Here is a 23795-nt window from a genome sequence, read left to right as displayed (position 1 = left end):
CGAAATTTCATGGTTAAACAGTACATGTTAAAATGGTAGTTAGCTAGCTACTTTGATAAGCTCAGCTAGTGCAAGAGCAGCAGTGACCTAAAATACATAAATACAATTTTACTTACCGAAAAAAATGAAGTGGAGACTCCTTGGACGCTCTATTAGAGCAATTAATACAGCAGCAAGTCATTTTGTCCAACAATTGCACAAATAATATCCAAAAAAGAATACACAAAAGCTACAACTACTGGTCTAAGTTCAGACTCAAAATCGTGGAACAGTTTTCAGGTGAGGTCGAGGCTCAGGCTGAGGCTTTTCCACGGAGCTAGCTCTGTGGTCACGTGGGTCTGATGTTCATTAATTATACAGAATTTTAGGCTTTTAATACACTTAAACAGAAGAGTGAGAAAAACATTCACCCCCCTCAGAGTTGTCATGAGAGTAAACTAGATCATTTAAACCTAAAACATGTTTTGGTACCAGGCTGTAAACATGTTTATTTCTGCTGTGAAATTGGTATTTTTAACATGGGAGTCAAAGAGGATTTGCTCGCTTCTGACACCAGCCCCCTAGCGGATGAGGGTGGAACTGCAATTTTTTCACACCTGTGATGGCTTCACTTTCAGACCCGAATTATGGGGGCTTGGTTACAACCAATCAGCGTGAGTTAACCGAAGGTCCCGCTCAGCTACTCCACCGGGCCGTTCGGAGTACCCGCTCACTGAGAAGGTTCCTGAAAACGGCCCGAAAAAATGTCCGTTCGGACGGCCCGGTCAGGTTGGAGGGTTAAAAGAGCATGTCGAGAGGTTCCTGTAAATCTACCCTGAAGTTCTCGTAGTGGAAACACGCCTGTAGATCCTAGGCACACAGCAAAGATAACAAAGGCGTGGCTTCACAGCCACTCTTTGACTGTTCTTGAGTGGCCCAGCCAGAGCCCTGACTTAAACCCAACTGAGCATCTCTGGAGAAACCTAAAAATGGCTCCACCAACATTCACCCTCCAACCTGACAGAACTGCAGAGGACCTGCAAGGATGAATATCAGAGGATGAATAACAGAGGATCCCCAAATCCAGGTGTAAGAAACTTGTTACCAAGAAGACTCGTGGCTGTATTAGCTCAATAGGAGATTCTATTAAATACTGAGCAAAGGGTCTGAATACTTAGGACCATGTGATATTTCAGTTTTTCTTTTTTAATAAATCTGCATAAAATTCTGTGTTTTTCCTCCCAATATGGAGTGCCGTGTGTACATTAAAGGGAAAATACTGAATTTAATTGATTTCAGCAGATGGCTGCCATATAAGAAAGAGTGAATAATTGACCGGGGTGTGAATACCTTCCATACCCACTGTATATTGGCTAAAGATGGTCTATACTTGGAGTCAAGTAGAGTTCACTGTTGTAGTAACTTAATGGCTGAGTCATAGTGTCTATTTTCCTGCTCCTCTATCAAAATCTCCTATATATCTTGACTGTGATATGGATATCAATATAATTAAAAGGTCCAAAAGCCTAAAGGTTCTCATAAATTACACCAGACATATGTAAGCATACCTTCTTTAGCAGATAAAACTATATTTCCTCTCTTACCTTTATTTTCAGTTAGCAATGGGGGAATGGAGGTGTTCATGGATTCCTGAACAAATGTGGCCTGTTTAGAATCCAGTGGACTAAACAGGGATGGCAGGGTGGTAATGGGGTGTCCACAGACATTATCAGTCTCTCTCGTCCCTGGTGTAAGTAGAACCATACCCCGGGCCTGGCAGTTGCTGTGAATTTGGCACCTCATTGTCATGGACTCTACATCTGAAAATGTTCCCTTAGTGCATGGCTTACAGAGAGTGTCTTCTGTCTCACTGCCACGCTTCTTCACCCTGGTACCTGGAGGACACCGTGAGTGTGGCACACACTGTGGAACTCCATCCCTTGATAGGAAGCTGTTGGGTGGGCAAGTGCAGACACGATCCTGGGTGGACGTACAGGGCTTTTTCTCAATAAGGCCCACGGGACATGGAGCTTGGCAGTGGTGGCATTGCTGGACTCCGTTCTCTCCTCGCGTGAAGGTGCCCTTGGGGCAGGGGCTGCATTCTCTCACAGCTGTAGGAGAGCAGTGGACAGACACGTAGGTGCCTGCCGGGCACTTGTCACAGACCAGCTGGGTGCCCAAGGCTCGGTTAGTGTGCTGATAGTGGCGCGCAGAGAGGAGGGGCTGGTCATCTGTGCTGGTTGTTGTTAAGACGCGGGCTGGGACAACAGCCACAACTGTGCATAAGAGCTGAAAACACAACAGGAAGCACATGTTATGATAAAAATGCCCATTTCTTTTAGAACATTCTACTTTAAACTTTGTCAAAGGTCAAGGTGCAGGCTTTGTACCGTTCACACAAAACTTCTGAAAATGGCATAAATTGTTATCAGCAGCACGGAACGGCAGCAGAGCGGTTTACTCGCCAACTTCAATGCAGTCCAGTACACACCGAGAGTCTTGGCCACAGAACGACTTCCCAGCTGTGCTCCTCGCTGGACTCGCGAGATCACAAGATCCCTCGAGACTTCAAAGGTCACAGTTAATTCATGCAATCCGCCATTAAACCAAAAAGAAGGAAATCACGTTTGATATCCCTGTTTGATATCATATATGAAAAACACACTGTAGAACTTTTCGAATAATACCAGAAGTAAATAAGCCGTAAGGTCACATGTAAGCATGCTGAAAATTACCAAGGATTTTTCACTGAAACCCTGTGTGATTTCCTGTCTAGCCATATGTTAACTGTGGAAATTGACCCAGAAGCGGCTTGTCCAAAATTAGGGATGGGTACCTTTGACATTTGAATCGATCTGGTACTAATTCCCGGTACCTACGAATCGATACCGGTACTTAACGGTACCAATTTTCGATACTTTTGAGTGTTTAATATTTTAATTCTCTTTTATAATTAGATATATATTTTTCTCAATTTATAACCATATTTGATAAATATAACAATAAATAACATACAACTGTTTGTATTTTAACATCGTCCTTGTAGTTTTATAAGCTGATAATTAAACTGAAGCAAACATCTTTATTGTGAACTAAATTTACTGTGTATCTTCATTCCTTTTACCGTCCTTTTTCATTTGATTTTTCCTACTGGGAAGTTAGAATTTCCGAGGAGAAAGCGAACGCACCATTAGATGATAACAATGGTGGCATAGGAAGCTAACATATCAAGCTAACGTTACCTTAAACAGTTTATTTAGCTGCTGGAGCAGATTAAAACGATGATGCCTCACACTTAGATCGTTGTCGCTGGTTTCATCTTCACCCAATCACCCGTCGCATTTAGTAAAGTGAAGCCAAACTCTAGAGCGCGTTCATGTTCTTCTAGTCAGAATTTCGGAGTTCCGAGGAGAAAGCGAACGCACCATTAGTGAAACGGAAGCTAACATATCAAGCTAACGTTATCTTACATTTTATTTACCTACCGGAGCAGATTAAGATGAGGATGTCTCACTTAGATCGTTGTCGCTGGTTTCATCATCACCCAGTTACCCATCACATTTAGTGAAGTGGACCCAGGCTTTAGCGTGCGTTCTTTCTACCGTGCTGCTCTGTTTACAACTCGCTCGCAGCGACCGATGACATAACGCTCTTGCGCATGCGCAGCTGTCTAGGCAAGTTCTCGTTATGAAGGACGGGTACCGAAACGAGGCACCGTTTCAAAAGAAGTTAATCGGTGCACGGTCGGTACTATGGAATTCGGTCGGTACCTTAAAAAGTACCGAATTCGGTAACCATCCCTAGCCAAAATAGATCCTGTCTTTAGCGGCGTGGCATACAGCTTCTGGGACGCACCTGAAAATTACCGCGTTGTGTCGTTCTGCTGCTGTTTCGAGCTGCTGATGCTTCCAGTGTAAAATAGAGTTGGACTTCACTAGACTAATGTTTGATGGCTTTTATAAACGATCATAGTTTTTTGAGTTGATAACTTTTTGGAGTGTTTTCACAGTTGATGTCACTTGAATTTTTGAATCTTATTTAAATTACTTTTTCATAGTCTCACAATGTTTTAGTAGAAATGTAAATCACACACAAAAACATTTGTATGTTCATATTTTTCTGCCAGCTTTTTCTCTCACTGCTGTTGGACTGAAGAGTTTCTGAAAAGTGTAATTCAAAGATCCCACAGACGTCGAATATTGTTTTGCTCCTAATGATCTCTTGTAAACATAAAGTATATAGTGTTTGACTAGTTAAGAGCAAATTGCAAGTTACATTTTATTTTTATTTTATGTAAAATGCGGTGCAAAAAAACCCGGAACCAGAACAACATTTCTCACCGGTTGAGCTCGCCTTCAAAATAAAACGTTTACCCTATAGTTTACTATCCAAACCCTTATAATATGTTTGAGGTCATTTGGCTACTCCGGCTATCCGTAGAAGTTTCCTGATTACACAGGGGAGGGAGGGGTTTGGCTCGTCTCTCTGCACAAGCAGGATGGAAAAACAGAAATCTGTTGGCGTTGAACGTCCCCAAATAATTGAAAACCAGGACGCCAAATGCAAAGTTTAGAGCAGCACATTTACCCAGAGGCTCTCAGATTGAGCAAACTTGAGAGAATACACGTAATAATGGCTTAGACAGGGCAACATGTTGCTAGCATAACGGCTCATCGCTAAGATATAAAGTCATCTTGTTTCTTGTTTAAAAACTGTATCGATATTTTTAAAATATCAATATTGCCCAGCCCTATTCGAAATAAATGAACGTCAAAGCTCTTCATTGAGCTGATACTGTACTGTGTTGAAGCCAGACATATTTCAGATGCCATGGATCTGTTGCTGCTGTATAAAGTATACAGTCATTATTTCTGTGAACGCTGTGCTTCAACATGCCAGGGGAGACAGAAGTGAGGCATATGGCATCAAAGTGCAAGTTCCTTATCAGTTTCTTCTTCATTTAGACAGAAACCAGCAGCGGAACAATGTGTCTGCCACCGAAAGTTTATTTTTGAAAGTAAGCAATCGGTCACAAAAAGGCCGAAGAGGAAACAAAGTGCAATACTGGCAATTTCGCAACACACACACACACACACAGTAGACTGACACAGCCTGGAGCCTCTACTAATCAGTAAAACAGTGATCCACTTCTGTTCTGCTGCCAGGCGGATGTTTCAGCCGACTCGGTCTACCTGAACTATGCAGTCAGTCTGGTGCACAGCCCAGACCACCAGTCAAGGTGGTGTGACAGGTCGGGGGTTATCATTACCCATTCTTACTTCCTGCTTCTACCACTGTAAGTCTTGTTGACCTCCAGGATCCAGAACAAACTTTTCACACAGACTTGATGCTTTATGTTTCACTACCTTCTAGCAGTAAACACTAAACAGACATTGGCTCTGCGTCACATTTTATTGATTTTGCAGTCATGCTGATTCTTGGTTTTGTTTATGATTAAAGTGATAGCTCAGACATGTGATGTGTGCTTGCTGGTAGGAAAATATTTAGAGATTGAATGGTATTGTGGATGACATGGGTGGGTTAGGGCTATGTGTTTGTTGAGTGGGTGGTATTATGTGTATCATGTGTATTGTTGTGGATTATATGGGGCCCTATTTATAAGCCAACTTTGGCTTGTGTGGACAGAACTGAGTACTTTGAGAAGCTGCAAATGTGTAATCCAATGAGTTCTGTGAATGAAGTGAAGTGAATGTATAACCATGACTGGACTCTCAAACTACACAAACTCAAGGAAGTAAAAGCTAAAAATGAATTTTCAAAAAAAAAAATTTTTTTTTTAAGAAATATGGAAGACTGTTGCAGAGGAAAAAAGTGCAGGTCCCGTAACCGGTTGTGGTAGCCTAGCTTTTGTCAATCCGCCCCAGTGCAGCTGTGGTTACGTTGGAGCTCATCACCCTCATGGAGGGAATTTGTGCATGAATGGGTGGATCACTGTTGTGTCTTAAAGCATCTAGGGGGTTTCTAGAACTCTAGAAAGTCCTATATTGACCTGGCATACCATCCTATATATGAGAATATATAGTCTGGCGACGACCCATAGAGAGATCTCAGTCATAGGGCAGGACTGAATGTCTCCACGTCCTATTGGACAACAAACAACGTGACATACTCACCGTTACGGATGTCAGTCAACGGGGCAGTCCACCAAACACTGTAGAATAAGACACAATCCACCCTAATTCTAAATAAAGGACTTACCGTAAATCCTCTAATACAGACCCGGGCCTGTATTTGACTCAAGCTCATCAAGCTCCAGGCCTTTATTGGAAGGAGGACCAGAATTAGAGGCAGGCCTCGATTTCTATTCGAGCAAAATGAACTAATGGTTCGCTGGGGTTTTTGACAATTAAAATCGCGCCCACATTTTCAAAGTTAAACACATTTATTTTAAAAACGGTAGTTTCTGCTTCAGCCCTCTCCCCCCTCCCCCTGCGCAGCGGCCGCAAACGCACTGATGCGCCTGCAGCCTCTCGGAGTTCCTGCTGCTCTAAACATTAAAATAATTATTTCATTTTCTGTTCCTCACTTCTGATTACCTTCAGTGGTGTCTGTTTGTTGCAACCACCAGGTACAAAAACTAACTTGTTTTTATTTGACTATTTTTCTGTCCTGCCTGTTTATTATCTTCCATCTCCTCTCAATCCTAAAGAGAAACTGCTACCTGGCTTCATATATATTCACCTCATGAGTTACCTTTGAACTGCAGTTCTAAAAGATCTCCTGACCGCAAAAACAGCGGAGTGCGCGCTGCTCGCCGGCCGCACCGGTGAGGTGCGTCACCGGAGGACAAAACAGGTGATGCGCCCCGCTCCACAGCAGCGAGAAGCATCAGGCCCAAATAAAAGAATAAAAGACAGAAAACATAAAAGGAAATGGGCTGACATGAACGATCGCGTGTTAAATTAGTTTTTGAGGTGGCAACACCTGATTTGATAATGTTACTGTGGCCGTGCTCAGGACGCAGATGTCTGGAGCGCGTCAACAATCAGAGCTTTGCATGCGCAAGCTGGTTAAGGTTAGGATGGGGGTGAGGGGAAGGTTAAACTGCAAGAGGGTAAAGGTCACAATTTGGTTAAATGTCCGTTTTATGGCGGGTGTCAGTACCGACGCTCTGACGCGCAGGAGCTTGTCACCTGCCGGTCATTATCACGTGACAGCGACTAGTCGATGACAGGCATAAAAAGTCACTATAGAGCGGTGAAGTCCACTAGTCGACTAGTTCATACAACCCCTGCTACTGCTCCCCAGAGTGTTCTGCAGCATAATCAGCACGTTCTCTTTGAAATTGATATCAGATTTTCGCCTCCTCTTCGTCTCTGCACCTGCCATGGTTAAAGTTACCCTCGCAGTTTATCACTGGCAAATCAAAAGTGAGACGGATGACACAACCGCCCCCCTGTGGTACTTGCTTGTTACCACATTCCACCCGGCCACAATTAAAAAAAAACGGCCATTATTCACCTCCGCCGACTCCGACACCGGCCAAAATGTGATACATGTGATGAATACAGGCCAATATTAGAGGATTTACGGTAAATTAAATCTTTAAAAATAAATATTATAATCTTTTGATTAACATAGACCAAGCAAGTTGGTGTATGAATTTATATCTGTATATATGCATGTAGATTTCATTCGTTAATTTGTTTGATCTTGTTAGGAATTAAAACATAAGCTGATAGCAACAGCCTTTAATTCCTAGATATGTAGTTCATTAACCCTACATGTGTGTGCATGTGCATATATATTGTGCGCACGTGTGTGCGTATAGGTGTGGGCGTGTGTGTGTGCATGTGTATGCATATATGTGTGTGCGTATGTGGGTGTGCTTGTGTATATATGTGTGGGCGTGTGTGTGTTAATAAGTTGTGTGTAAACATGGGAGAATGGGTGTGGCAGAATGGATTAAGCTGTAATTACTGTTAAATTAAAGATAAGATAAAAGTCTGCAACACACAAAGACAGACAGGGACAGGCTGGCAGACAAACCTCCAGTAAACAAACACACTCCCACACACACACTCACTGATTATCTTCCACTAACACACAGGAATGTTAGCCCAGCATCTGTGTCCCGTGTCGTCCTGCACTACAGATCAGAGAAGAGACACTTTGTTTGGATTCATTTGTGCTGAAATTATCAACAAGCTAAGACTGTAGATGTTTCCAGGTTTTGGCTAACAAACGACGCAACAAGCTTTGCCAAAAGAACTGAGCACTTCCTCAGTGAAACTTTAATGCTGAAACATTTATCTTTTGTTACTTGGCCCGTATTTGTTATAAAGTTCCAAACGTTGTGGGGGTTTGTGCAGTTCGACATCCCATATAATTAAGAAGGCTTTTTGAGCATCAAAAGCATGATAATGAACAAACCAAAAACATACGTTAGAGCTGGCATGTAGCATTTATGTGGTGGGTGGGTTTTTGTTTAAAGTCTATTTCCAGGCAGATAGAAGAGATTAAGCAAAAGGAGCACAGATCTGGATAAGGCTGGCTTTCCCCTCCCACAAAGGCTGAAATGAGCCAGTTAAAGACGCACACAGTTTATTTGGCCAGTTTAGGACACCTTTTGAATGTTCAGCAAACACAATTATGGATGTGTTTAAAAAATCATAAATACAGAGACAATGAGTTTTCACTGACATCAGAAAAGTGAGATAAGCCTCATAATGCCGTCAATATAGTTTACAGTTGTGGTTGCACTCTTAAAGACCACAGAGAGGAACAATGACTGAGCATTTGCCCCCTAAGAAGAGAGCTTATGTGGGTCTTAGGGTGAGTTTATGGTCAGTGACGGCGCGGGATGTGATCATTGCTGCCTGACAAACGTTTAGAAATAATTACAAAACGAGGGAAAGCTAAAACGCGCACAAACAAAACGTAATAATGTTTTACTTACAAGCACATTTGGATGATCTTTAGGTCTGCATTCAGTTTGAATCTTTACTCGTCTCTGAGATCTTGTGATTCATATAACTCCTGATGTTGACTCTTGTTTGACTCTTATTGTGGTCGGATGTTCCTTTTATTTTTTTAGTTTCCTCAGATATCGAATAATTCGAGTACAAAACGGCCTCGAGTCAAATTCTCTGCCTCGAGGCTTCGTTCAATTCATGTTTAATTAATTCATGGCTTTGCAATCGCCCGGGGTCACGTTTCACCCGGACCGAAATAAGTGACGCACACACACACTGCACTGAATGCACACGCGAGTAGCGAACGTAACTTAACTTTCTCTTAAGGCATGGCGGACAACGTGGACCCCGGTGGAGTGCGAAAATGACAGAAAATGTCTAAGTTGTGGGAGCATTTTTCACGTCGTAAGGCGGAAAACGTAGTCCAGTATAAATACTGTAAAATGGATTTAGCCGACCACACCACCAGAAGGACTCGGGTATTTATGAGAGTGGTGGAGGAAAACGAAAGAAAGTAAATAAATGTTTTGTGATCAGTATAATTTGACATAACCACGGCAAACATGCTTTCTCGACAATCCTTGTTATTGTGTGAGAAAAAAAAGTGTAATAATTAAAACGGACGTGTGTTGATAGGGAAATAGCTGGCGAGCCATGTTGACGAATGTGTGCACATGCGCCGTGAGCGGTTCTGGTGCTGTTTGGGCTGCAGCCGCTCGCTGTGCTACTTCAACAGTTATCCTCCCAGTTTTTGCCTGGCTTGCCGGGCTATTAGATTCTCGCACGAGGGGAACATCGTCTCAGGTTGTGTACTTAATTTTTGCACAGGCATTTGTTTACTGTGGAGTAAAGATGAAGTGCTGAAGTTTTGAAAACTAATTTTGAATAAAACTTGAAGAATAACTCTTTTAAGAGGTCTTTCATATTTTATAACATGCTGTTTGATATAATGGTTTACAAACACAAAGGGGTAATTTATTAGAGTACTCGATTCATTGATAAAAGATTCAATAGAGTACTCGATTACAAAAATATCCGATGGCTGCAGCCCTAGTTTAGAGCTTATAAACCTGCAGAAATGGTACACTCATGCTGTGTGAAGAGCTGCCATGCCATCTTCACAAGAAGGCAAAAACGTTAAATGTATGCAGGGACCGCGTTGACCAGATATTGTCCATTTTTCACCGTTGACAGAAAAATCTCAAGACAGTTGGTCATTCTGACAGACTGGAATTACCTGGACGCATACAGGTGTGCAGACATTTTAAAGGTTGCACAGAGAGAACATCGCGGAGGTAACAAAATCATTCAAGAGAAGATTCCCATCAGCACATCTGAGCATTGTCTCAGACTTGGAGACCACAATGAGCGCAGCTCGCTGTCAGTCCACTGAGGAGCTGTGAGAGCAGCTTGGAGTGCGTCTGTGGGTCACAGACCAGCAGCAGAACCAGAGCAGGGCAGGTAAAATGTTCCTACTTTAAGTTAAATAGTAACATTAATATGTTGCTGGACGCTTACTCAAGTGATATATTTTCGCCAGTAGTGAAACGCCTGAGCTCCATTTGTTTCCTTTGAGGCCGTAGGGATCTACATTGTCGACTGTAGATTATTTTTTGAAAACACCGATCTTTATGCTCCTTCACAATTTTATATCTGTAAGGGATGCGTTCATCCTTGTTCTTCTTTATCCATCCTTTTGACTCTTGCTCTGCGTCAACTTCAGCTGCGGCTTCTCCTAGCAATGCGAGTCGTACACCTAAAATGGCGCTAAGGGGGTGTGGTTGACATGCAGGTCACGTGTCGGACAAAGGCTGATTCCTCCCTGCTGGACACTCAGCCTTAAGAGTTGGATTGGGGTGACGCCACCATCAGCGTCAGCTCTGAGGATGTTTTGCAGTCGACAAACGAAACATTGGCAAGGTAAAGAAAAACCTTTCCTGTGTTTTAAAAAGAACCAAAAATGGAATTAGAAACTAAACACAGTAAGAACACACCAAAGAAGTTGGACTGGGTGTTAAACACCAAATGGTTCCCGAGCGCAGCCACAGCTACAGCTCCCTAAGAGGATGGGTCAAACGTGGAGACGTCATTTCACCAGTATGTGGTGATACTAATGGGACTTTAACTTTTGACTTCAACTCACTATAGTGGACAGAAGTCTCCATAGTAAAATAAAGGATTATCAACACTAAAGGAGTAGTATCAACACTTCACATCTATCATTTCAGGTCCATCACAGTCCGCCCAAGTGACTCATGAAGTATATGAATGCTATCTTACTCAGTGAAACGGGTTCGCCGCAGATCCGAAAAAACTTTGAGGGCTGCTAGTCCCCTTGATCGATCGCAGTGGTTTGTCCCCGTTTTTCGTCTCCATCTAAGTTAATCGATATAAAGACAAGTTGGGTTGACAGCCTTGTCTGTTAGCGCAGCCAACCACACAACAAGCTACCATTTAACCATTTATTTAAGTAAAAGCGATATAAGGCAACAAACTAGCTGGTTTTGGACTAGCTTGATGGAGTTTTAATGGACATAAATTGTTCCTTAGACATCCATTATGGTGAAAGAGACGTTCCCATGAGTAGCTTGACATCATGTGCAAAAGGTCAAAGGGCAAATTCTAGCTGAGTAAACTGCATAAATCCAAGCCAAGACTTCATTCTTTGTCACCATGTTTCCATCTCTATTCAGCTGTTCTGAGCCTGATTCATTATGTTACCTATTAAAACACAAAACACCTTTAGTTGTGGTGACTAGGTGATGTCTCACAATGAACTTTTTATGCAAAATACATTGGCAATAAACATTAATACAGTTTTACAATTAGCATTTAAAATTGAAGCTATCATACAATTTTATGACATGAAGTCAATAGACACAGGGCTCTGTTGGATGATTTCTCAGGTTTTAGAACAATAATAAGCCAATAGCTCTTCCTTTGTTCATCCAATCACTGAAAACTTTGTTTTCTTCATTCCCTTTTTAATTAATTCCTTATAATCCAACTATTGATGCTAAAGTAAAACGTGTTATGTGTTCTTGTTTATTTTTCAAACAGTAAATTTCAAGAAACTGAACTAGATTACATTTTTTCAGTACATTGCAAAAGAAAAAAAAACAGGTGCTGGCCCTTTAAATGGGAGAACCTGCTGAACAAAGTCCCTAGAATGAATAAAGCTGACAGAACATCACTCACCACTGCGGACACGCGCAGGGCAGCAGACACCATCCTGGTTTAGGAAACACCGAGGAGGCTCGAGCAAACGTCCAGGTCCCAGTTGTCTGCTGGAGTGAAACTTCTCATGTCTAGATGTTTGTCCTGGCCATCATCATCCTCCCCGGTCCGCCGGAGAAGAGCTGAGCGGGGCTCAGCAGCAGTGGCAGCAGCGGAAGTGTTTTATAGTCTCCGGGGGGAGCGGGCTGAGGTCTCGGTTCACACACCACGATGTGGTTCATTCCCATAGCGATGACAGACGCCGCCTCGCCCCGTCCGGTTCTGTCGCTGTGCAGTGCGTCAGTGTCCGCTCCGCAGACCTCCACGAACAGCGCAGCGCTTACGTTAGCGGATGGGCGGGACTTACCGAAGCTTCTCGACCAATAGCAGCCCTAAGAAAACCATGCACGTGGCTCGAGACCCACTAATGAATAAGGGTGGGCGTAGAGGTGATTCCGGTGTCGGTACAGGATCGGCTCGAGGTCCATCGACTGCCAATGACGTCACATTACTGCAAATCCACTCTGCTTTCACACACACGTTTTGGAAAGACATCAGCAGTTGTGTTAATAAATTCTTGTTTGTTAACACCTAAATGTTTTCTTTATAATTGTAATTTGTTAATAAAACACCATATCATCTTTGTTTTGTAAAGAATGTGAAACTGCATAAAACCAACATCGGACTGACAAAAACTAGAACAGTTCTTATATGTGAAGCCATATCTGTTTGTATTCATGTGGAGTTCGTCTGTATATTTCCTTAGTTGTTATCTTAATACATTCTTTGACTCAAAGTATTGCTTGGTGTCTTTCAATAAAGTTCTTATATTTTATTTTGCCCCATTTCATCAACATCAAGAGCTTTTGAGGGCCACCGTTTATCATCTGCTTATATTTTACATTTCCTTTAGAAATTCAAACATATTTTCTCCAAAAACTGTTGATTTTTGTACTACAGGACTACAACCGCTAAGACTACAACCGCAAATTTGTTCTGACCAATCAAAATCATAACGTGATAACGTAACGTCCGTAAGCTTCATGTTCAGCCAATCAACTACTTTGACGTAGTCAAAGGACCCCGAGCCGATCCTGTACCGACACCGGTCCTCTGTGTGCCGGGAAATAAGTCTGACTCGGAGTACTCCGTATCAGTCATCACTTGTTTGTTTGTGTTTGCTCTAATAAAACGCACATTTTAATATTAGTAATGTCTAAAAATTGTCTGAAGGCATTTTGAAATGCACTTTCTCTCCAACATTATATGATATTATTATGTTAATTGCCTTCATTTAAAGCTGCAATGGCAAACATCGTTTTATCTACATATTGCGTGGACAAAAAATAATAATAAAGTGGTTATCTCGCATTTATCTAAAAACCAAAAAACGAACTGGTAAATCTGCTGCACTTCCACTTCCTCCAGTCATTACACACACACACGTGTTAAGCAACAGAACACCACTGGTGTGAGAGGTTCTCCGCTCAGTAACATCAGAAAAGGGGAAACAGCCAGCTGCTACCACTACCAGAGTCTCAAAAACAAAATCACCATTTGAACTCATGAACAACAAAAGAGGTTTTAACTCTGGAACGGAGTGGGACTCAATTTCAGCCCTGGAGTTTCAGGGCTCACTTTAGACTCACGGCCCATTATTTTAAAGTCTGGAAATCCTAACCTTATATGTTTGGTCAACAACAATTCATTTAACAGCACACTGTTCTGTAAAGCCTTGTAATTCTGAGTATTTTGCTAAAATATTTCCAATTCAGTGCAAGTAAAGGTTGCTTCATTAAAGAGCAAGTCACCCCCTACCAGAGTATTAGTCCACTCCTGCTAGGCAACAGCATTTGTTGCCTAGCAGACCGAGAGGGCGAAGCCGCTAACAAATACACACACACAGGCTCACAACGAAATTGTGACATCATATGGTACCAGCTAACATTCTAGAGCACCTCTTAGCCAATAGCGATGGCAGATTTAAATTCAAATGCAGAGTTTTTACCTGACAATGGCACAACACTGACAGTTTTAGGCAGAAAATTGAATTTGTAACTAAAATGCTCTAAAGTGCAAAACTATTGACCACACGTGTCTGCAGCACGATTAGACACTCCTTTATATTGTTTATCAGCAAAATAAATTATTTGGGGGTGACTTGCTCTTGAAGTGTGACTTCCTACCCTTTCCTCATTTTATCGCTCGAATTTTAAGATAAAAATGACTGGCTTCAATCATAATTTTAGGTGGATTTAACAGTTCAGCTGTCCCGTTTTTAACTAAGGTCAAAGGATCATGGTTTCTGTCGTTCAAGATGTTTACTCTAATTCTCATCATTTTAAAATCCGTTTTAGGGTTTAATTAATCTCTTTGTAATTTATATTTTCATGTATTTTTTATTGTCGTGTTTTTTATTTGTTTATCGGGGGGAAAAAAGTTTATTTGGGGGTGACCAGAGTTTTTCCCTTTCAGAAATTATGTATGATTTGTGAGAAATCTGTAAAAGTGATTATCTCATCATGTACTGTGATATAATAATGTAAGCAAAACATCTTTTTTTTTCTAAGCACGCCCCATTCCCTGCAGAGCTCTGTGCAATGGGTAACTGAGCACTGACCAGAACTAACCAGTAGCGTAATAATGGGCCATTCCCATCTGTACCGGGTCGGCCCGGGCCGGGTAGCCCCAGTCGGCCCCAGCCTGGCCCGGTTGTTTCCACACATCCTTGTCTTAAGCCCATGTGGGCTGATTCTACCCACCAATCAGAGGCTTGCTCTAATGGAAGGTGTGAATTTGCTGTCAGCAGTGGGTGTGTTGGCCCTGGTCGGCCTGAAGCAGACCCCCTTGAGAAGAGGGCTGAGAATGAGCCTTGGTTGGCCCGAAAAAATACCAGGCCACCCAGATATGTGAACAAACTACGCTACCCGGCCCGGGCCGACCGGGTACAGATGGGAATGGCCCATTAGACTACCACTTACTTGCTTCAAATTAAAGGAATACCTTGGCTGATGCAGAGTTGATGAACTTTCCACGGACAAGTAAGTCTCTAAAATATAAATATATGAGAATGTGACATGAGAATAACACTCGTAAAACAACGTGTTTTAGCTCCGTTTGTCGGCTACAGAAGCACATTTATAAACAGAAACGTGAAGTCATGATCTTAAAAAATCAGGAGTGTGATATGCCTGTCAGCCACTAGATGGTGATATCGGATGAGAGAAATTCTCTGGAAAAATGCTTTTTATCAAATTCTGTTCAAATAGGTGTTCAGAGATATCAAAACCTTAAAAGTGAAATAAATTACTTAATAAGATTATTAAATATTACATTTTAGTTGCACTTTCTAAACATACTATTATATATTTTTACCAATCTGTTTTTCTCCACAGCACTGTTGGTCTCTCTTCCGTTAGACCAAGCACGGGTACGGAGTAGATGGAGTTAAACACCTTTTAAGTTGACAGAACGAGGAGACAAATGATCAGAAGTCCATTCACTGTTTCGCCGCTCATGAGGGGGAGAGTCTCTGCAGCAAGTCCCGCGACCTGCTCTTGCCAGATGCTTCGGACAGACTCTCGCCGTTCTGCTGAAAACGGCTGATTTTTATTGAAGATTACAGGAATGTTACATACGTAGTTTGCCATACACACACGTAATTCTGCCATCTGCACCTGCAGACGCACGTCAGCTAATAGCCTTGTTAATGAAAGACCAATTCATCCCAAGGACATGCAACCTTGAGATGATCAGGACACATCCTGCAACATCCTTTGCTAACAAAGACAGTTGTTCTTGTATTGAGGAACTGAAGGAAGGAACGCTTTCACTCCCTTATGCAGCTGTTCAGCTTGAGCAGAAAAGGCACAGAGAGGTCTTTGATATTATAACAAGATTCCATGAAAAGGCATATAATAATGTATTTATGATAATATATAAGGGGCAAAAGTGAGAGATACATATTTAATCATATAAAAGAGCTTATAATAATATATGAAAGAGCTTATATGAGAGATATATATTTTCAATCCCCCTTTTGAACTCTTTTAAGAGTTCAATAAAGATATAAGAAATCAAAACAATAACACCAAATTCCATCAAAAAGAATCCAATAAGCAAAGTTTTAAAATACAAATACAAACAATCAATCAGGTTACAGCTTCTCATATTTCCAGCAGTAAACTAATACAAAAAAAAACATGATCATATTTTTAACTGAACATGTTACAACATGTATGGATCGCATGCAACTCCATATGAGGGCGAAAAACCCTAATTATCATATGTTTATAGGGAAAATTCCCCCATGTCCCCCCATTTGTCATATCTCAATTTTGGGGCGAACACCTGTTGGCATAGAGTGTGCATGCCTAGGACATCAATGATCAACAAAAAATAAAACAAAACAAACAAAAAAATCATAAAAATGAACTGGTGAAGGGATGGTTACATAAATCACTGAACATTCTCACACTCTAACAACATCTTCTTCATCATGAGAGTCATCACTATCATCAGAGAGTTCCCCTCCCAAATAGATGTTAGGATTGGCTAGTAACAAGGGCATCTGGATAATTGGGTCAGCAGGTGGAGGGTGTAAAATATTACCCTTGTAAAATAAATGAGGGTGTTAAATACAACCCTTGTAGAATGTTCATAGGGTGGCTACTTCTTCCCCCTGTTGAGGACCCTTCACTGGCTCCAGGCAGCTGCAGGGGGTGATGATATCAAGATTCTCGTCCTGCAGGATGTGGTGGCAGCTTGGCATGCTACTGCAGTCAGCTACTTCTCTTCCTGGTTTTTGGATCCTTTCTCTGGTTAGGCAGATGTCAGCTGCTTCTCTTCCAGGTTAGGCTCCTCCCGTCCAGCCGGACAGCGTGTGATGTCCTCTCCGTGATCCTGTATGGCCCGGTCCACCTTGGTTCCGTCCACTTCCTTTTGGTGACTTTTAGCAGGACCCAGACGCCTGGCACCGAAGACGAAGCCTCTTCGTGTGTGTAGTTTTGGTCCAATGAAGGCTTTCTCGACTTGTGCAGTCCTTGATCTCGGCAGATAGTTGGTAGGAAGGCTCACACTCCGGCCGGACCAGAAGTTCCCTGAACCGATCGCCTAGGGATTAAAGGTTATGCACAAAAATGTCCTAGCTCTTACTGACCCTAGCCTCTGATACCTTCAACATCAGATACATACAGTTACGAACAGCAAGCGCAATTAAAGGTACAGTGACATCACGACATGGACACACACAGACACACAAACACATACACATGCACATACACAGAGAGAGAGGGAGAGAGTAAGAATGTGTGTGGGAGAAAGAAATGAGTGGGATCCACTTCGCCACCAGCATCTCCACCTGTGTCACAGAGAAAAATTACAAAGAAATTAAAACACAAAGCAAACAACAATAATTCAATGAGTATAAATGATCAAACTAAAATATACAACCATGCATGGGTTTTATAACAGTTCCAGCAACACTGGAGATGATGCCTTGTACAATGAATTCTTAAGATGTCCTTCATTAATTAGAGGTTATAACCAAATTGTTTCAGGATCCTGAATTTGAATTTGAATTGGTTAATTTACTCAGAATAGTCCAATGTCTTTGTTGATGTTTCTCAAGGCTCAGCCACGCCCATATAGATAAATAAACAAACAAACAAGACAAACACAGTCAAACACACGGTCCATACACGTCTCTGTGCCCTCACACACCAAGCAAATGTCAGACTGAAGCGAAAGTGTGAAATACTTAACCTAACGCTAAATCAGTGGAAAGAAAAAATAGGACCTAAAGCGTGTAATCAAATTAATCCAACAAAACTTCCCATAACTGCCGTTCTAAACTCATGTTGCGGTGTGATCTCTCCAATTAAAAATTAGGACAACCACTTTTACTATCAATTCAACCAAATAGTTTCAGGTTGTCCCTTACCTAAACTACCTGTCTTTCTTACCTTCTTTCTTTCTTTCTTTCTTTCTTTCTTTTTTAGGAACACTACTCGCACAAGAAATCCTAAGAATTAATTCACTACTTAAGGTTAATTCATAAATAACGAAACTGCAGTTACAGGTTTGTTTGTGCATAGTATTGGTAATCAGCAGTTTTTTTCCTTATCTCCTCATCTAGAAGTGTTTCTGTGCTACTCCTCCATCTATAACACAAGTTAGTATCATCCTTAAAGCATCTGAAATTAAGCTGCATTGCTAAATCAATAACGTGATTTGTGCTAAGAGATACTCCCCTATCCTCTTCCTTTTTCCAGTGGCGCTGAATGACAGATTTTAGATCAATTTAACGTTTTATCACTATTACGTTTCATTTAATTAATTTTGCTTTTTCTCTCTTATTTTTGTCTATTTATTTATTTATGTTATTTACTTATTTATCATGCCATCCTGTGATGATAATCTTAAAGACTTTTTAGCCAATTGTCGTCAAAACGGCCATTTAAAAATATTATGTTAAAGATTTCACAAGATAAAAATGTGAACATAATTTTTATCGAATGAGGGGTACAATTATTCAATATTTTTGTGACATTATTTTCTACGTTAGAACTTACAGCTGATAGAAAAATATAGGATCAGCTAGGTTTGGCTAGATCTGTTGGGAAACTCAACGGAGCTGAAACAACACTGTTGTCTCGGATGAGATGTTCCATGAATCATTTAGTCAGCTGTATGCCAAATTATTCATTTAATGTTTATTTTTATGCAATGAATGGAATGGGATGGAACGTTACTATAAACTATCCGGAAATTTGCGCATGTTTGCTCGAAGGAGAGAACTGTTGAAGCCTAAAGCGTTCTCCTAGACTTATAAATAGACACCGTTTCCTTAACCAATGAAAATAAGTGATGACGCTGATGTATTCCGTTTTGAAAAGAAAATAAGGCTTTACTGCATGTCCGCTGCAGCTGAGAATCCTAAGACAATAAAGATTATATTGACGTCCAATGATGAGTTGGGCTGAAATCCAGGTTACTAATCCTATTATTTATTTATTTATTGATATTATTATTATCTTTTTTTAGGCTAACTTTCTCAGTTAACTATGTTCTACAGTAGTTTAGTAAATTTTCCACAGTTCTGACATTTCATCAATTCAACTGGTTGTTGCCAAAAAGCCTTGTTCATTACCTGACTGCAGCAAGCACTCTTTTACTGGGTGTAACCATAGGAAACAGTCTCTTTTGAGCCTCTCTTTGTAAGTCCAGGATGACCACCGTCATTGATTGAAGTTCACATGTTAGCACACATGCTCCCCCTTTTGTACTTTGTTTCATCAGCAGCAGGGCAAATAAGTTTCTGCCTCTTTGTCCATCTTGTAGTGCTCCCCGTCTTTATGTTATGAGTCACAGTTTTTGGTGAGGGCTTCCAGGTTCTCTTTGTATAGAAGTCAGAGCCAAACATTCTTTGCAGCTGGTTGTGACAGGCCCACCCAGTAAAGTTCATGCCTCCACAATGCACAGCAAACGTTTTCCTTAAATATGTTGATTGAGTTGAAAGGACAGAACTTTCTCTTTTACAAATCAAAATCAACGAAGGTTTCTAATATTTAGTCAACTTTATTGACTCAAAGGTAAATCTAGACTATTTCCTATGCACAATTTTTCTGACTCGTCAAATCGGTTCTACACAGGTTTTAAACTTTAGGCACAATCTATCCCAAATGCAAGATCCCTCCTTTCATTTTTTATTTATCTATTTTATTTTGGGAAAATAACTACCAGTTTTTTACTCAAAACAGCCTAGTACAGTTTCTAGCCAGGTTACAGGAAATAATACTTAGTTTATCTGTTTTTTCATTATTCAGCGTCCCAAAATCCAGCCATTAACGTTAATGGTTCTTAAAGTTGAGGCAAGACAATTATTGGATTTTGTTTTATAGCAAGATTTAACAAATATTTTATTTCCTTACTGATTATTTGTTAATTTTATGGTTTTCATAAAGATGATCCTGAGAGGTTCAGAGCTGCTTTTCGCAGCGCCCTGTGCTATTTTTCGACTGCGGGACTCCTGTGTGTAAAAGTGGGTGGAGTCAGGTCCCCAGGCTGAAACTCCAGTCATTCTCACTAGATCTGTCCGAGAGGAAGGATCTCCTGAATACCCTAACCAGAAGCCTTAAGGTACGTCCAAAACACCGAAAAATATCCTTTCTAAAGTCACAAATGGCTTAAAACTGCATGTTACACAGAAAAACTGTGAGAGCGAGGGAGTCCAGCTGACTCCACGGCCCATAATCAGACAAAATACTTCCTTTATAACCACAACCATACAACTTTTGTATTTTAAAGGATTTTCTTGTCCTCACACTAACGATAAATTCTTTTTCTATTGTTTCCACAGTCTCTCGAACTAAATAACCGTCTAGTAAAAACATGGACCGCACCCTGTTTCTCAAGCAGCTGCTCCCTCTATTAAAAACTGAGTCATTCAGAAGATCCAGCGAAAGCAGCTCATGCAAGAAGACACACATTCACTCATTCACAAGGCACAGAGACATTCTTTGTTTGTCACAGTCTCTTTTTATTATTATTATTATTTTTTAAGGTAAGTCAGTTCGTCACTTATTTATTCTCTCTCTATATATATATAATATTTTAAGCACAGAATTTATTTAACACTGCACTGGTTATTTTCAGAATTTAATGCTTACTATGCTTTTAAGCAGGCCTTATGTAACATTAGAGCAAATCCAATTGCAATTTTTTTTTTTTTTTGAGAGCGCTCTGAGGAATAGTTTATATATTTATTTTCTGCAGATCTGTTTTGATTTTACTGTTTAGCAGCTATATGACTATATTTCTAAAATAAAGCTGTCATTTACATCCTTACTTGCGTTTCTTGGTGGTTTTTTCCCTTTTTTCATCTCCAGGTCACTTAACCCCCAGATCGGGGTCACTCACATGCTGCCCCACACACAAATGATTATCACGCTTCTACACTACATATGTATATATATGTATACACATATACATACATACACACATACATATGCATATGTTACTTTAAAAACCTTTTATTTATTAACTTATGGTGTTCTGTTCAAAGACTGATCAGAACAGGGTTGCAGAATTTGAATTTTGCGTAGCTCCAAACATTAATTTTAGCACTGCAGTGTAATTTACATATACGAGTTGCAACTTTTTAAAGCTCTTATTTATCTTATTTATTTATTTTCTGGTACCGCATCAGGCCTTCACACACACACACACACGGAGCTCCCAAAACTCTGCTCTGCATTCTGCACTCTCCTAGTGCTGCACTTTCAATCCAGAGCCGTAAGCAGCCTCTTGCTGCGCCTCACACACACAGGCTGAACTCAGCTTACACACACAGTGAAGCTTGTCTACAGCTGTGCCTTTTTTCTCTCGATTCTGCAGCCTTCACTTCCCAAATCTTTCTCCAGTTACCTCTACTGTTAACATCTACCCCTTTTTTCTTCATCGCCTCTTCCGCTGACTTTCTCAATAAACCCTTATTTCTCGTGGCTTCAACTGGGCTGCTTGTCATATTTAAACATTGCTCATTTTATGCAAAAACAGCCAAAAGCACGCAGAAATAGCCAAAAGCACTGCTCTCTTCACACAGAAGCAGTCAAAACATTTATCATCTTATGCAAAAACAGTTACCTCAGAACATTTTTCTCATCTCATGCAAAAGGTCCTTGACCTTAAAAATCCAGGGAGCTCTCTTTAGCCTCCCCTTCCCTTAACATAAAAACCAGGTCCTTGACCTTTAAATCCAGGGAGCTCTCTTTCAGCCTCCCCTTCCCTTAACACAAAAACCAGGTCCTCGACCTGTGGACTTTTAGGGTTCCCACACCTATGGATCCAGCCAAGCTTTATATAACCTCGTTATATATTCTATCCGCTCGTCAGCAAATAGTGTGGTCAGCCACGACCTGGAAATGGAACTTTAGGGCTACTCTATTAGCCCTGGGTCACCATCCCTTCATCTGTACTATTTCCTTTTCTCATTTACTCATTAAACCATTAGAAAAATCCTCATTTCATTTCACCATTAAACCATTACAAAAAATCTCTTATTCTTTCTGCACTTGTCTCCACTTTCTTCTCCAACTATTATTTTAGGACCTCAGCTACTATGATTCTGGACACAAAGGCTTTGGATAAATCCAATGAGCAGATTTTAGATAATAGGCTCTGCTCACCTTGTTTTCCACCGCGGTGTTCTGTGCCAAGATCGTTCGCTGGGTCAGTAGGTCGAATCATCCTCCAAAAACTCCTTTTTCTTCAAAAAGAAAAAATCCTGTTCGTGACGCCAAATTTGTTGGTCTCTCTTCCGTTAGACCAAGCACGGGTACGGAGTAGATGGAGTTAAACACCTTTTAAGTTGACAGAACGAGGAGACAAATGATCAGAAGTCCATTCACTGTTTCACCGCTCATGAGGGGGAGAGCCTTTGCAACATACAGCCGGTCCCGCGACCTGCTCCCGTCAGTTGCTTCGGACAGACTCTCGCCGTTCTGCTGAAAACGGCTGATTTTTATTGAAGATTACAGGAATGTTACATACGCAGTTTGCCATGTACATACGTCAATGATCATGACAGGTGAAAATAACAGCCTTGTTAGCGGACAGTTTCCTTGAGATTACCAGGAACATCCTGATATATTCATGACAGGAGAAGATACATTCACTGGTACCGAGAGGCACTGAGTGGAGATGGAATGTGCACACTCCTTTCTCTTGTGCAGGAAAAGATACACAGCTATTAATCTTTGTGTGAAGGCCTTGAGTATCTGAGCGAGTTTCCATAGCATAGATAATAAAATGAGCTTATAAGGTAAATATATATATATATTGCCTTGTTAGGCAGGATCTAACATGTCACAAGAACTTGTAATTAGAAGATGAGCAGAAACATCTCCCTTTTGGAGTTCCTGCAGCTGTTTTAAGAGCTTGTGCAGGACAGTATAACATGATCCCATAAAAAGAGTAGCATGTAAGAATGAATAATAAAAGAGCTTATATGAGAGTTACATATATTTTCAAGAAATATAAAATAATTCTCAGTTGTAACCAATCATAAGCACTTTTTGACACATTTATGTTACATGCAAAATAATGAAATATCTTTGGTTAGCTTGTTTTATTGTTCAACTGTGGTCCCTTTCAAATCATAAACGTGTAATGCCTGACCTTGTTTAGACAGATAGAAGGATTGAGGACAGTTTGGCTGTTACAAAATTTCCATAAATGCAGAAGATAGAGCAACACAAAGGTTGTTGTGGCCGAGTGGTTAAGGCGATGGACTCGAAATCCATTGGGGTCTCCCCGCGTAGGTTCAAATCCTGCCAACAACGTGCAGTATGGTTACAAGTGACATTTTTCACCACATGATAAAAGCTTTGTTTCTCTCAAAAACATAATATCTCGAGGAAATTGTGCATCACTTGAAGCAATGTTGAAAACCTTGTCTCAGACAAACATGTGTTGAAGATTTCCAAGTGTAAAAAATTCCTTTAAACCATTAAAGGACTTATACGAGGCTAATGTGTAACATGAAAGAAAGATTTGACGTCAAGAGTTTTCATTCTGCAACCTTAATGATTTCAATACAGTCAAACCATAATATTTAAGGATTAATAGAAATATCAAATAATTCTCGGTTGTAACCAATCATAA

General features: G+C 40.8%; 1 protein-coding gene and 1 non-coding gene across 2 annotated transcripts in view; one reads left to right on the top strand and one right to left on the bottom strand.

Annotated features, from left to right (window-relative positions):
* Window positions 1–12292, bottom strand: part of tnfrsf21 (tumor necrosis factor receptor superfamily, member 21) — a 47315-nt gene extending 35023 nt beyond the window's left edge. The window contains exons 1-2 of the mRNA XM_015975401.3: window positions 12114–12292; window positions 1584–2268 (exon numbers count right to left, since the gene is read on the bottom strand). Of these exons, the coding sequence (XP_015830887.1) occupies window positions 1584–2268; window positions 12114–12146 (718 nt within the window). The 5' untranslated portion in view covers window positions 12147–12292. The remainder of the gene's footprint in view (window positions 1–1583; window positions 2269–12113) is intronic.
* Window positions 12293–23391: 11099 nt separating this feature from the next.
* trnas-cga (transfer RNA serine (anticodon CGA)) lies at window positions 23392–23473 on the top strand. Its single transcript has one exon. It is a non-coding gene; the product is annotated as a tRNA-Ser (tRNA).
* The last annotated feature ends 322 nt before the right edge of the window (window positions 23474–23795 follow it).

The sequence above is a fragment of the Nothobranchius furzeri genome, chromosome 2 (assembly GCF_043380555.1).
Source record: "Nothobranchius furzeri strain GRZ-AD chromosome 2, NfurGRZ-RIMD1, whole genome shotgun sequence".
Taxonomy (NCBI): domain Eukaryota; kingdom Metazoa; phylum Chordata; class Actinopteri; order Cyprinodontiformes; family Nothobranchiidae; genus Nothobranchius; species Nothobranchius furzeri.
This window is presented reverse-complemented; position numbering and strand designations above follow the sequence as displayed.